This window comes from Callospermophilus lateralis, chromosome 10 (genome assembly GCF_048772815.1).
Source record: "Callospermophilus lateralis isolate mCalLat2 chromosome 10, mCalLat2.hap1, whole genome shotgun sequence".
Taxonomy (NCBI): domain Eukaryota; kingdom Metazoa; phylum Chordata; class Mammalia; order Rodentia; family Sciuridae; genus Callospermophilus; species Callospermophilus lateralis.
In genome coordinates, this window is record NC_135314.1 from 105,752,536 (window position 1) to 105,767,782 (window position 15,247).

A 15,247-nucleotide genomic window follows, 5' to 3' on the forward strand; every position below is an offset into this window, starting at 1 on the left:
AGACCCCTGACTCCACTCTCAGGAACAGTCGTGTTCATGAGCTTTCCAGGAACCCGCCTCCTGGAAACGAAATTCTCCACAGCAAAAGAATGGGGCCGTGGCTTCTGAGTTGTTTGAATCCAGGGGCAGAGCAGCCTCCTTGGTCATTTTCTGCCTTTGGGCCTTTCTTCCCCTCCCTGTATCTCTCCTACAGTCTTTATCCATTCCCATTTTCTTCTTGTCCCTTGAGACTGTGTCCCTGTTCCAGTCCAATTACACGAGAAGCTGACAGAACTGAGCCCCTGTCAGTGGTTCTTGTTCAGAGCTTTCTGGCTGGGCTGTGGTCGTACAAGCCAGTAATCGCCATGACTCAGGAGGCCGAGGCCAGGAGGGTTGCAGGTCCAAGGCCAGTCTGGGCAACTTGGTGAGAAGTTGGGCTGGGGATATAGCTCAGTTTCAGGGGACCTTTAGGTTCAGTCCTAGTACCACAGGAGAAAAAAAAAAGTCACCAAAATCTTCTGTTGCACTGTCACCCCTCAGGGCTGACAACCACGTCCAAGTTCAAAGCAGACCTGTATGGCCACTGACCCTGTGGTCCTTCACAGCACTGAGCTCTCTCCACAGGTGCAGGGCACGCAGCACAGACTGCCACACATCATCTTCAGTTGCCAATGGCAATCATGGGTATGTTCTGGGTTTTCATCTTTATCACCGCGTCTTTCGGCCCAGGCCTCTAAATCAGTGTGGTTGATGTGATGACTTAATGCTCTGTTAATCATAGCTAGGGCCCAGTGCTGAGAGGGCTCATCCGTGAATTCCTAGAGGAGTCAGATATGGAGAGGTGCATTCAACAATATTTAAAAAGGAGGTATGCAAATGTCTGTTAAAACATCCAAGTACACATTGAGGAGGAAAGATGGAAAGATACCGTTGGTCCTCTGTGTCTGTGGGTTTTGAATCTACAGATTAAACCAACCCTGTATGGACAATAGAAGATAGGTGCATCTGTATTGAACACACGTGGACTCTTTTCCTGTCATTGTTCCCTAAACAGCACAGCATGGCGACAGCTTCCATGACATTTACACCGTATTGGGTATCGGAAGTGATTTGGGCAACTTAACTGAAGGTTTTGTGTAAATGCCATGCCTTCCTGTGGAGGGGGCTGAGTGTCGTGGATTTTGGTAATGGGTGTGTGGGTCCTAGAACCAGTTCCCGTGGATGCTGAGGACCGACTGTGTATGTCCAGGTCATGCACAGCAGACATGTATCCTGATAAGGAAGGCACACCCTGCATGGACTGGGCATTGTGTCATCCTTAGCCCTGGAGGCTGCCCTGCCCTGCCCTGCAGGCATGTTGAGAACAGAGCCACCCTGCCACAAGTTAATAGCAAGGACTGCCAAACAGAAGCTGGGGTGTGGGTCCTTGTTATTTTTATATTTGCTCATTATAGCCGAGCTAAACTTGTCCCCTGACGGCTGGCTTTTGTTGAACACACGAATTTCCTGAGACTGCCAGTCCACGTCGGGGAACAAGACGGTGGAGCTGTTGGTGACTTGGTGCTTTGTTTTCAGTGGGACGAGCAGTCCCAAGCAGGTGTGTGTAGTCAGTGGAGCTTTCTGAAACACTATGACACTCTGGACAGAATGTCAGCCTTGGGTTTGATCATCAGCTCATTGCTGGAGTTCAGTAGCCTTTACATTTTAATTTTAACAAAGGCACAATTAGAACAAGTGATTTAGACCAGGACTTAACAGAGTTATCCTTGGGTGCTGTTGTCAAGGGTTTTAGCAGTACTTACCAAGTAAGAGCAGAGCACTTGGGTACCCACCAAGTAAGAGCAGAGCGTTTGGGTACTGATCAAGGTCTAATTTCTGCTTATGACTTTTGTTAGAATGGAAGGAGGAGAACCTGGGCCGAGGACAAGAGGAAGGCAGAGCTGTGTGGTAGTATTCATGTAAGGTGGTCTCTTCTGATGCTGCTGCGCTGATCCTGGTGGAGATATGGCTACTAGCATTATGTTCTTATCCGCAGAATGGGCTAAAGCCGGCACCTCATCCCTTGTGGTTGCCAAAGGCAACACACTGATTTAGTTGGTGCCTCCATGGTGGATGTTCGTGAATAATTTTAGTAATTTGTTTTTCTGATGTTACTTTTCCCACTTCCTTTCTGGTGTCCAACATTCCCTTGCTCCTTACTGTGTCTGACTCCACCCCTCCTGTGCTGAGGCACATGCTGGTGAGGAGCAGAGAGTGGCTGCAGGTCCAGTGCTGGCCAGGCAGCTGGACCTGCGTCCTGGGCACACGCTGCCATAGTATGTGATGCAGACAGTGTAGGTGGAGAAGCTTTGCTGGCCACCTCCCTTGGCAGGAAGCCAGAGCGCATCTTAATGAGTGTCTTTAAAACCTGAACTGGACCCTGAAAAGCTGAACCCCAAGTGAGCTGCCTTCTGAGACTTTGCTTTCTTCTGCTGAAGAAGCTAGGTTTGGGATGGCCCTCCTCTGCTGCTGTTTCCTGTTTTGCCTTTGGTATTTTTGTCATACTTACTGTTGCATCACACAGAGGATCATCAGATGTGTCAAATTCAAATGTGGATGTTTTTTGTCCTAGGTGAAGGGTCGCAGAAGCTTAAGGGTAGGGTGGCTTTTTCCTCCCGAAAGCTGGCAGGCTCTGCTGACTGCTGCAGGGCAGGCCACCTTGCACTAGCATGTGTGACTGCAGGGCTTGGGGTGGGCTTGCTGTTCTGAACTCTGCTTGCACATGCAAAGACCATTTTTATGTTGTATTTGTCCAGAGGTACCCCACCACCGAGATGCATCCCCAACCCTTTTTATCTTTTGATTTAGGGTCTTGCTCAGTTGCCCAGGCTGTCCTTGAACTTTTGATCCTCTTGCCTCAGCCTCGAGTCACAGGGATTAACAGGTGTGCACCATTGCACCCAGCAGTCAATTCTGGATTTACAAATACATCCTCAAGATAATCATAAAGGAGAAGAAAAATATAATTCTTAAACCATCATGTCTAGAATTCAGTGTGTATCTTTATTTTAAATGCAGAGTGGACGCAGATATCTACTCGGTACCTTCGAGAACAGCTGGCCAAGATTTCTGACTTCTACCACTTGGCATCCACGGCGAGCGATGGCCCTGTCCCTGTGCCCCCGGAGGTGGAGCAAGCCATGAGGCAGTGGGAGTACAACGAGAAGCTGGCGTTTCACATGTTTCAGGTAATTCCTCCAAGGCCTGCAGGGGGCTGTGTGGCATGCTTTTAAAAAGAGCCAGTTCTGTGCACAGATGTATGTTGCTTAACAAGGGTACCTGTGCTGAGAAGGTGCTCCCAGTGGTCTCATCACTGCACCATCATGGCCTGCGCTCATGCCCACCGATGCCATGCTGAGTACCTGATGCGTGTGTGGTCTGTCCATGACTATGTGACTGCAGTTATGTCCTGTGTGTGTTAATTGTGTCTTTATATGAACCGACACATTCTGAGAAAGTAGCCTGATGTCTTTTATGACATCATGACACCTTTACCCTGGAATGACAGCCTCTTCTGCATGTTCTTCTCCAGCTTTCTAGGATGTCAACCTTTTTAGTGCCATTAATTACATTGCAATTGTGCTTTTAAATATAATCCTTGTAAGCACCTTATTTTGCAAAATTGGATATACTTATTCAAAAACTTCCCTGTGCCGATGCTTCCTGTCTCCTAACACATCTCCTTTAGGGCTGAGTTATTCCAGAGAAGGTTCATCATCATTTGGTTCAGCTGCTGTTGAAAATGCAAACAGTCCAGGCCAGGAGCTGGGCTCTCCCCAACTGCTGATGTGCGCATGTGTTCACACTGACCAGAAGGGGGCGCAGGGGGCCGTTTGCCTCATCCTCTTCTTGGTGAGGAGGCGTGAGACTGGAGTCATATCATGAGCACAGACTTTAAGTACCTACTTTGTTAATCAGAGAAAGGGGATGTGCAGTTTTCTACATTTGCTTCTTAGAACCTTAATGATAATATTCAGGTGATATGTGACTTTTTCTAAGAGCTCAAAGTAGGAAAATAAGGGGTTCCCTTGTGAAGTCACATGGCTAGTTTTTAAATCACCAAAAGCAACCCTCACAAACCTTGCTTCGATTTGTCATAGAACTGTGTCAGTCGGCCTTACCCTGAGTGTCTGTGAGTTTTTGTGAGCTGAGAATATAGTCTGAATCTTGGAACAAGTATATGTTAGCATGTTTAATATTTTTGGAAAGATTATTTTACATGGTAGGAACATTGAAATCAACGTCACTTTTATAAAAGACAATTAGGTCATATAGTGGTGAACATGACTGAAACATAAACAAGCTTGTTATATTTCAATTCGCCATATTCTGAAATGTGCACCAGACCTTAGTGCTGATCCACACGCAGGCACGTGTGCAGATACATGGGCAAGGAGATGTGCAAAGGCATCCAGAGGAGGGGTGGTTACATCTACGGAGGCTCTTTTTTTAATTAATTTTTTTGAGGCTCGCATTTACCATTTCTTGTACTTTAGCACAAAATTGCATTTTTGTTCATTTAAAAAATATGTATTTAAATAGACAAATCTTTTATCCTGATGTTCATTTTGGTGGTCAAAAGTTCCCTTATAACCATTTTTAACTCACTTTCAGTATCAAGAAAACTAGAAACCAGTAGTACCTTGGTGTCTTGTCAAATAAGATATCACTGTAATTTATAATCGATTAGTATGTTTTCACACAAATCCTTGTTGATTGTTGTGGTGGGTCACGGTGATACATAAAGTTTACTAGGAATAGAGCAGGATTTCACATTAACTATTCTCAGTTTGTTTCCATGTTGCCATGAATGTACATGTTTTTTCCAGAAAATGGGTCATTTTGTTGTTATTTCGAAGGTTCTTTCATTCTGTGACTCATAGTACAAAACTGTAACAGAATGTCATATACATGCCTAGAGCATCATGAAAGAACATATTTCTGTGTATGTGTATTTGAAGGCAGTAGGCAGAGTGTGCATGTTGTGAGGGGGCAAAATTGTGACGTAGGCAGTCGAGGGGAGAAATAAAGAATGTCCATGCACTTCTGCCCCTTTCAATGCTTTATTCACTCAAATTACTCAATACAGTTTCACTCTATAGGTTCTTAATCAAGAAAATGACAATCCATTAATCTAGGTACTGCAATAGACATCATCACTTCACAGCAAACAATTCTAGATTAATTCTAAGCACTGCAAAACACTCTTAATCATGACAGGCTCATGACATTCCCTCTGTAGGCTAAGTTCAAATGTCATATCAAAAGTCTTAAGCCTTAGGCTTTATGTCCAGCAGATGTACACTCACTCAGACAGTGGTGATCAGGTCTGGAACCAATGCAGGCTTCTCCTGGCGTGGAGTGGACAACCAATTGAGGAGAGGGTCGTAGGGAGAAGTTGTGGCTCTCAACAAGGTCCAGACGAGGCCGTAAAGTTTGAGAGCAGTGAGGATCACGCAGAGGATCAGGAAAGATGACAAGTGATGGGATGTCAGGTCCTCATCAGGCTCTCCAGCTCGAGTGCATCCTTGTTTCGAGTGGCTGAATCCCTGTTCATTTGCTCTATTATTTATACTAAATTTTGGGGCTTTTAACCCCCCTTTTAATCCTTATCAGCTACCACGGGATTTCTCAGTGACTATAATTTACCCTGGGGTCAGAAACGTCTGGTCTGGTGGTCTCCACCCTGATCTTCCCACCTTTCCCTCTTTTCAGGAGAGGACAGCCTGCCAGGGGCTTCACTCTGTTTATCTGGGTGAGGGGAAGTGACTTGTCTGAGGCCATACTGGAGGGCTCTGTGGGTGTGCCTGGTGAAACTGCAGGTTTCAAACTGGAGTTTAAAAAATGGAGTTGCTTAGGCTCAGGCCTCAGGCCATGCTCACAGTGCTGATGGTGTTAGGTCAAGATCAGCACTTGCCTAGCATGTTCGAAACCCTGGGTTCCACCTCGAGCACCGTACTCAATCAGTAAAACAGCGGTCTGTCTGATGGGCTCCGCCAGCCTGGCCCTCCTGGAGCCGATTAGTGTGCTGAGTTGGATTGTTTACACGTGATTGTGCACTGCTTCCATTTCTTTGTATGACAGTGGGTCGGTATGTTGATTGTTGCCGTTGTGTGGAGGGCTCTGGGCCTGGGGGGGTTTCCTGACTTCCCTTGAGGTGGTGGTCCAAGCCGGGTGCTGTGATGGCTCTCCATGCTGGAATCCAGGGCTTCTCGCACGTAGGCAGACACTCAGGAGCACTTGGCCTCTGACAAGCTCCCCAGCCTGGGGATCTGCTTCTTCCCTGCTATCACTGTTCATCAAGTTTCCATCCCTGAAATCTCACCATGGACTTGATGTGACCCAGGAATGTGAGAGCTTTCAAATGTCCTTTCTTATGGGAATTCATTGTTCTGAATTAGAATTCATCAGATTACCAAAAAATAAAAATTCCCAGGCCAGTCATATTAAAAAACCCTAGTTCTTCATGGATTATAATTTGGACTGTGGCCAACAAGACCGCGTCACTGTGACAGTGAGACAGCAGCGAGGTGGCGCCTAAGCTGAGGACTCGTGGTGCCCTTGACGCGTTCACTGGTGTTTCTCTAACGGCACTGGCGCAATTGTTCTTTGCCCACTGAAGGAAGGATTGCTGGAAAAGCATGAATATTTGACGTGGATCCTGGATGTCCTAGAGAAGATCAGACCGATGGATGACGACCTTCTTAAACTCCTACTGCCGCTGATGCTGCAGGTACAGTAATGGGACCTTGAGCCAGCTGGTTTTATGGGCAGGAAAAGTCAGTCTGAAGGCAATGATTAGGTAGAAGAGGAAAGAATGAATATCTGCCTCCAAAGCAAGTGTTTTCAGAAGAGGTTTAAAATTTTTTTTTAAAAAATTTTATATATTATTTATTTTTAACTTTTAATTTTCTAATTTCCAATTTTTTTTTTTTAGTTATTCATGACAGTACGGTTCATTTTGATACAATTATACAGGCATAGAATGTCTCTTATTCTAAATTAGGCCCCCCACTCCTGTGGACGTACACCCTGGTGGAATTCACTGTGGTGTGTTTTTATACTATGTAGGAAGACTTGGAGTGACCTTCAGCAGTCATGTCCGTGGTTTTTGGTTAACGTGTAATCTTACTGCACTGGTCTCTCCCGCGTCTGAGCTGAGCAGACAGCCCCTAGAATAGTGCCCCGCGTCTTTTAGACAGCGTGCTGCGAGAACAAAACAAACCTCCTCCTGGTAGAGTGCGGAGAATCTCTACCTTCTTTTGATAATTCCTTGAGTCCCTGGCAGGTAGGAGACTTCTCATCTTGTGACGTGTCTAAGATGTGATGAAATTTAAGTTCGCCAAGTGGGATTCATTAGAAGCTGTTCCCCACGGAGCAGTCACACGAGCCTTTGATGATTGGAGCAGTGCCGGTGTGCATGGGGAGCGGCGGCCCTCCCTCTCAGCTGCCCCTGACCCGGTGCTGCAGACACCTGGCCTGTCACGGGTCACCAGCCAGATGGGCTGCTGAGCGCCTCAGCTGTGGCCCTGTGGACCCAGATGTGCTCTGTGTGTAAAATGCTCTCCAGCCTTCAGACTCGCAGGGGAGACACAAGAGTGAACGCTGCTGGAACACTTTTATGTTGGTCAGAGGTGGACATGATCAAATGGGTGTGTTGGGCTAAACACAGCACATTATTTTAATTTCACCTGTTTCTTTTAGTGGCTACTAGAAAATTTCAGATCATATGTGTGGCTCAGTTCTGTCTGCAGTTGACAGCACGGGTCTGTGCAGGCTTCTTCTTGTTTCCTGGAGAAGCATCTGCCTTGGAGCAGCTGCTTGTGAAGGCGGGCGTGACGGGCGGCTTGTCTTCTCCTTGCAGTACTCGGATGAGTTTGTGCAGTCGGCCTACCTGTCCCGCCGTCTGGCCTACTTCTGTGCCCGGCGTCTGTCCCTGCTGCTAAGCGACAGCCCCAGCCTCCTGGCCGCCCACTCCCCCCACATGATGATCGGGCCCAACAGCTCGGGGATCCGGGCGCCCAGCCCCGGCCCGCCGGGCCCTGGCATGAGCCCCGTGCAGCTGGCCTTCTCAGACTTCCTTTCCTGCGCACAGCACGGGCCCCTGGTGTACGGACTCAGTTGCATGCTGCAGGTGAGTCTGCGGCCCGGGTGATGTCACATCAGTCCCATGTGGGAAGCCATCGGGCTGGAGATGGCACTTCTACTTCTGTGTGCCGAATGTCGTTTTTCCCTCAACCAAGTAGTTTATGTTGAAGTTTGATTACTCTGCGTGGGATAAAGCGCAGAGAAGATTTGCTGCATTCTTCTAGAGGAAAGTTTTTGTGGTTGTCCTCTATTGAGGCCTTTCAGCAGCCCAATTAAAAGTCCTCCAGGGGACCCACAGGGTAGCCATTGCTGTCACCAGCAGCCCTGTTCTTCTTGAGGTGGTTTCTGTGGGCAACGCTGGCTTCCTCAGTCACGTCTTGAGTTGGCTGCCTGTTTCTTCAGTCTGATCCTCTGACAGGCACTGCTCCTGGCGGGCATGCTTGCTGCCCATGCTCCAGGGTGCCGCCCTGGGCAGGTGGCTGGGCAGTGCCCTCAGGGGTGAGGCATAGCCTGCCCGTGGGGCCCCACAGTGTCACCCCGAGTTCATTCACATTTCCTGAGCTCTCAGGTGCCCTTTGGAACTAGGGTGGCCCTGAAGGTGGGTCCCCACGGGAGCTGGAGCTTGTAGTCCTGTAGGGAAGGTAGAGTCACGGAGCTGCAGTGTCCTATGACAGGATGAGGGCTGATAGGGACAGGCCCAGCTAAGGCAGTCACAAAGGGGATCTGCAGTCCAGCCTGTAGTCACGCAGGCTTTCCTAGGGGACAGTTTGAGACAATGAATTAGAGAAACATGAGGTGAGGAGGGTGTGGTGGGGGGATCCTGGCAATGCCCGGAGCAAGGATCTGTTGTCTGGCGTGCAGATTGGTGTTGGTGGGGTTGGAGTAAAGAGACCCCCTGTGGCCTTGAGCTGGGGCATCACTGATGGTGACAGCTGTCTCTGCTGAGTCCGCAGCTCTCCTCCTCCTCCCTCTCACATCCGGATTTCCCTGCTTCCTTCCTAGACGGTCACTCTCTGCTGCCCAAGTGCCTTGGTGTGGAATTACTCCACAAATGAAAGCAAGAGTGTGAGCGCGGGCTCACCTCTGGACCTGCTGCAGGTCGCCCCGTCCAGCCTCCCCATGCCGGGAGGGAACACGGCATTCAACCAGCAGGTAGACTGTGTCCTGGGTGGTAGGTGTTCTTTCTCTAGGGACTGGGCGAAGGGGCCCCGCCGGGTTCAACCAGAGTTCATCCCCAGCTCTGCTCCTCGCCCCTGCCGACCTCAGGGTTCTCTGCTGTTGCTGAACACAGAGATTCAGGAAGTCGCTCCCTTCCCTTCCCCCTCTTGCTGGGCAGTCCTGCTCAGCGTCCTCCTCCCAGGCCAGTTGGTGGTGATGCCAATGCCTGATACTGACTCCTATGCTGGTGAATGTCGTTCAGTGACTCTTCTGTGATCTTCTGGTGCTGCTGCTTTGTTTGAAGATTTATGCAACTTGAACAAGTGTTATAACTAACATGTAGAAGATCATCCTTGTTTTTTATTTATCTATTTTTTTTTAACCATGCAGTTTTCTAAATTACTAAAACATTGCTAGTTACTTTCCTGACTAGACAATTGGCTCAAAGAGGATATTTAAAAATTCTTGCCCTTTCTTACAATATCCTAAAGCAATCCCACCTGTTACAGTGCCCTTCACACATTAATTTCCATGGACATTTGTCATTGAGAGCTGGCGCTGGATCAGCACTTGTGCATTGGAAGGCCGTCCTTGTGGGCAGTGGGCTGCTCTCGTCCCATGTAGTCATGGCTGTCCTTCACCACAGGACCTTCTGCTAGGCAGAAACCCCGACATGACTTAGACAGCCGCCTTGGCTTTGCAGCAGAGTTAATTAGAAGCACTTATCTTTCAGGTTCGGGCCAAGATCTATGAGGTGGAACAGCAGATAAAACAAAGGGGCCGTGCGGTGGAAGTCCGGTGGTCCTTTGACAAGTGCCAGGAGTCCACAGCAGGTACAGGGCACAATGGAGGAGCGGGGGCTTTCATGGGCTGGGCCTCATGCCAGGTTTCAGATTCTGTCAGTGCGCTCCCGTGGTAAGGAGGGTCTTTGGCACAGCTCTGCGGGGAATTGTGAGGACATTCTTCAGGTTCTGCCTGTCTGGAATGTCTGGTTGGGTTTCATGGATGGTTCTCTCGGGAAACATGCCCAGAATGGTGACTTCAGGAAACCCCCTTGCCCCCCAGAATGGTGATTTTGATGCTCTGCTGTTCTGGTTTCCGTGGCCTCCCTAACTGCACGCTTTATTTCTCCATCTAGGGGTGACTATCAGTCGGGTTTTGCACACGTTGGAAGTCTTGGATCGACACTGTTTTGACCGAACTGATTCCAGCAACTCAATGGAGACGCTTTACCATAAGATTTTCTGGGCAAACCAAAACAAAGATAACCAAGAGGTAGTTGAATTTCTCCTTTCATTTTGCCTTTTATTCTGTTGGTATATTTTCTTCTTTGTCATTCAGTAAACTCCGACAAAGCCTGTTTTAAAGTGTAATATTTTATGAAGGCTCATGCACTGTGAAATTTCTCTCATTGGACTAACATGACTCAACATTATTAACAAGAACTGTCCGCTGGGCTGGTCTACCTTTATAGATTGATTGGAATGATTTTTATTGGCCCTTTACTATCCTCCCTTCGTTTACTCTTAACAGAACATCCTGTGCTTTGACTACGAAGTGGTCTTGGTGAGATGATTGACTTTGACTCGGGGGATGCATTTTAACACACAGCCCAGCAGAGGGCAGTGCATGAACATCTGTGGTTACGATGCTCTTTGAAAACTCTTCAGTGCTGGTCAGGGCTTCCCAGAGGAACAAACCAGTAAAGAGAAACTGTGTGTGTGTGTGTGTGTGTATGCGCGCGCATGTTTCTTATCTGCATCTAGAGAGAGAAAAGAGTGCTTTTTTTTTTTTATATATATTTCAAAACTGACTGGTGTGATTATAGGTAGTGGCAAGTGTGACGTGTGCAGAGCAGGCTGGAGACCAGGGATGAGTGGGGGTTGCATCCTGAGTCTGGGGGCTGGATTCATTCTTCCTTTGGAGACCCCAGTCTTTTTCTTTAGGCTGTCAGTGGACTGGATGAGGCCCACCCTTGTTATGGAGGGTGGTCTGCTTAACTCAAAGTCTGCTGATTTAAATCCTAATCACATAAAAAAACAAAACAAAACAAAACTTTGCAGCCATATCTCAACTGATATTTGACCAAAGAATTGGTAGCATAGCCAGTCACACGGACACGTGACATTGAGCAATTGCAGACCATTTTATGTTTTATTTTCCTAGTAACAGATATGTCATTAATGAGTGACTCTACAAACATAGCATTTGCAATGATCTTTATCTAGTCTTGCACGGGGGAATTAAAAGTATTTTCCTCTTACAGTGAAAAGTGCCTGTGGTACAGCCAGCGTGGGCTAGGCCGAGGGAAGGCCGAGGTGAGGCTCAACAGCCCTAAGAGCACCTTAGCTGATGCATGGCAAGGGCCTTTGGTTCTAATGAAGCCTTTGGGAATGCACCGTGGAGGACGGGATGACTCAAGGCACCACTTGAGGCCTCCCTGACCCACCTCTGTGTGAGCCAGGTGCAGAGGCTACGTGGCTCCTTCTTTGGGAATCCTTTTATGAGTCATTGCCCTGATTCTCAAAGGTGCCACATGGGGTCAGAATGTCGACGACTGGGGTAGACCTGGCGTGGCATCTCGCTCTGTGGGTGGGCACAGAGTGCTTCAGCACCCCAGCTCCTCAGGAGGGAGCCCCACCATGGGCCTGAATAACCCTGTGCTTCCCGAGGTAAGCTCTGGGGCTGCCCTGCTCTTTTGGAGTGGAAACCTTATAGTCCTTCTCTTTGTAGTAAAATTTCCTAAGGTGAGAGGTTTCAAGAGCTCTGAGGTTTTTAAATACATAGACATGCGATATCTGGAATGAAAATCCTGAAAATTTGAGGTGTCCTTTTGTGTTGCTAAGCTTCTTGTGCTAAGTGTTGGGTCACAGCCTGCTTTCCCTGTCGAGGCTGTTACCAAGTCCATCAAAACCAGTCAGGCTGGGGTCAGCCTGGTTGCTACTTTCTAGTGGTCATGTTGGCCCGTGGAAACTCAAATTGGCCACTAGAAAATGATAGGGTGTCTTGTTAGGGAGAAATCATACTGTGCTGTTTCTGAACAAGATCACACTGTGAGGTCTTCCCACAGCTCTGTGGAGACTGGGTGCCTAGATGAGCTGTTGGGGTGCCAGAAGATTGGAACTTCAAATTACATTTTTAAAGCTTCCTTTGTCTCGGTTTTATAACAAACACAGTTATTACTGATAGTACAGGTAGAGGTTTATGAGGAAATGTATGTCCACTGAGAGTTTGTCCAGAAGCAACCCCTCCAGCCCGGGGGGTCTCAGCTCCTCTTCGGGTGCAGGGAGGCACCCATGGCCACTTGGAGTGTTGCCCTGGTCAGCAGTGCTTATTCTCAGTGTTGACTCGGATTTGGAAGTATTGCACGTAAGCAAGTGAGTGTTTATTTTGTGGTTGACATACTGTCTTATGAGGAAGATGAAATCTACATTTTTTTATCCTATAATTCGGGCTGACCACCCACTGATCTGACAGAAGAGTACCTGAAAGGACAGACTCTTCAAGGATAGTTTGCATCTAGTCAATTCTTTTACTTATCTATTTGGCCTTGCCCATGCCAGGCAAGTGTTCTACTACTGAGCCACATCCCCAGCCCTGTTTATTTTACTTTGAGACAGTCTTGCCAAGTTGCCCAGGCTGGCCTCAAACTTGCCATCTTCCTGCTTCAGTGTCCCAAGTAGCTGAGATTCCAGGTGTGTGCCACCTCACCTAACATGGTTAATTTTTAAAATGTGATTGATATTTACGTGCATCAGAGTATGTGTGTATTCATGCAGGCATGCAGATGGCATTTCATTGTGCTTACTGTCCACCAGAGGTTACCCTTTCCTTGACTCCTGAGTCACTTTGTTCCTGGAGTTCATAAGGGGCTACAGCTGTGTTGACCCTGACCAGGGGTGCAACCTTGAGCTAGGTAGTAAAGCTGTGTGCCTCATTGTTAAATAGGCACAGAGCACCTTGCCTCTTGTCTCTAAGGAAACACGGGCACTTTGAGGATTATGAAGCACTGTACAAGTGTATTTCAGAAATGGTCACCATGAGCAATAGTAAAATAAAATCAGTATGACTGTTTCATGGGGGACCAACATGTTGACGCTGTGTTATGAAGGAGGGTTGTGTTATGAAGTGGTATGGTTGGAATAGAAGGCCTTCTCTCTTCTTGGAAATGGACTTCCTTTTCTTGGGTTTCATAATGTGTCTTCGACTTCGACGACAGAGTAGACACAGACTGGTCCTGAGCCCCAGGTGCAGCTGGCGTGTGCTGTTCTCCTGGCAGTCCTGTCTGGGCGTGCTCCATCCCCAGCTGCACAGTGGGTTTTCCCACTTCTGTTTGGGAATCTTGAACCTCACTCTCCAAATTCCCTTTTCTCTGTAACTGCGGAGGGGAAATCAGGCCTCTCTGCTTCCTTCTGGGGAGTGGGGTGGATGTCTGTCCCAAGGGGAGAGGCCAGGGGAGCTGTGGTTCAGATTTCTGAGAGTACTTGGTTTGGTACCTTGTGAAAGCCCTTTGGGATAGATGGTGCATGGATTAGGACGTTTGAAACCTGGGTCCTGGCTGTGGTTGGCCTGTGGGTCCCCAGGGGAGAGTTGGAGCTGAGCTGCTGCCACATCGGGTGCCAGGCCTGGGATGCCCCTCCACTGTCCACGTGGAGTGCCTCATTCCTTTACCCTCCTCCTCACCCGTGCCCCCTGCTCCTACTCTGTGCCAGGGCCAGGGTCCTGGGGTGAAGGAGTGAAAGCAGACCTAAGCCTTGGTGTTCTCGTGCTCTGGTTGGTTTCTTGGCCTCCACTAGGTGTGAAGGTAGAAGTTGTAACACTCAGGCAGGGTTCAGAGGCTTGTGTGCCCCAGGGGCCAGGCTGGCAACGTGCCCTGGTGGCAGGAGGCTGCGCACAGGGTGGCCAGGAGGGAGGGCCCCAGGGCGACTGGGATGGGCACGCCCCTGGGCATCGCCTCTGGGTGCTCCCTGGACTGCAGGCTCACCGTTGCCTGGTCCTCAGGCATTTCAAGAGCGACTGTGTGTGCCAGGCTCTGTTCGTGAACCTCCCCAGGATTCGGACGCCGCCGTGTTGGCTAGCAGCTTGTCAGCTGGCTGTGTTTGCAGAGACACCATGGCTTTCAGTTGCTGGTAGTTGCTTCCTGCCACACTGACTTGCCTCCTGGGGAGGCAGCTGTAGCACGAGGCAGTGTCTGCGGGACTGTGGCACTTACAGGTTCCAGACCGGTCAGTCTGTTGGGGCGATCCCTCCCCCAGGCAGCAGAGGGGGCAGCCCGGCCTTCCAGAGTGCAGACCGCTTCCTTCCTCTTGGTTGCCCTCCTTGCCTGTGGTGTGAGCGCAGAGCCAGCTGCAGTTTGGGGTGCCTCGGGGACAGGATAGAAGTGAAGGTCTCAAGGTGGCAGGAAGAGCTGCCTTTCACTTCTCTCTCCACAGCCCCAGGAAGCAAACTTTTTCCTGAGTAATGAAAAGGGCAGACCAGCTGGGCGGGCGGAACTCTGAGAACAGCAGCTGTGCATTTCCTCTCTCCCTGCTCAGACCTATGTGTTTGTTGCTTGCATTTGCTTTGTGCATGTTCACCCTGCCTTTCGGTTAGCAAAGATCTCGATCTAGAGCAAGCGTCTCACTCATCGGGACACAGGCAGGCCCTCCCAGGCCACCAGGCCTGCTTATGGTGGCACAAGCACTCTGTGAGCACGGGCACCTGGAGGACAGGCCCGGGTCCTGCATGGCTGTGCTTGTCCATGCTCGTTTTCCTGCGTGCGGTGGCTCTGGGATGTCAACTGTCACTTCTTCCACAGCTCCTCAGCCCCTAACCAATGCCTAGCCTGGCAAGGGCTCAGTGGGTGTTTTCTTGGTTTGGGTCTTTGCTCATAACAGAGCTGTGGGGCAGTGACCACCTCTGTAGGATGTGGCGTGGAGCGACAGGGTGCCTAGAGCAATGGAGTCTGTGTATGTCAGTCTGTCCAGCTCTGATGTACAAGAAG

At 49.1% G+C, this 15,247-nt stretch overlaps 1 protein-coding gene across 2 annotated transcripts in view; it reads left to right on the plus strand.

Annotated features, from left to right (window-relative positions):
* The window catches only part of Med12l (mediator complex subunit 12L), a 269,754-nt gene that overhangs the window by 52,298 nt on the left and 202,209 nt on the right, over positions 1–15,247 (plus strand). For both annotated transcript variants that reach the window (XM_076867434.2, XM_076867435.2), the window contains exons 5-10: positions 3,037–3,206; positions 6,641–6,751; positions 7,883–8,152; positions 9,109–9,258; positions 9,998–10,097; positions 10,403–10,539. In XM_076867434.2, the coding sequence (XP_076723549.2) occupies positions 3,037–3,206; positions 6,641–6,751; positions 7,883–8,152; positions 9,109–9,258; positions 9,998–10,097; positions 10,403–10,539 (938 nt within the window). The remainder of the gene's footprint in view (positions 1–3,036; positions 3,207–6,640; positions 6,752–7,882; positions 8,153–9,108; positions 9,259–9,997; positions 10,098–10,402; positions 10,540–15,247) is intronic.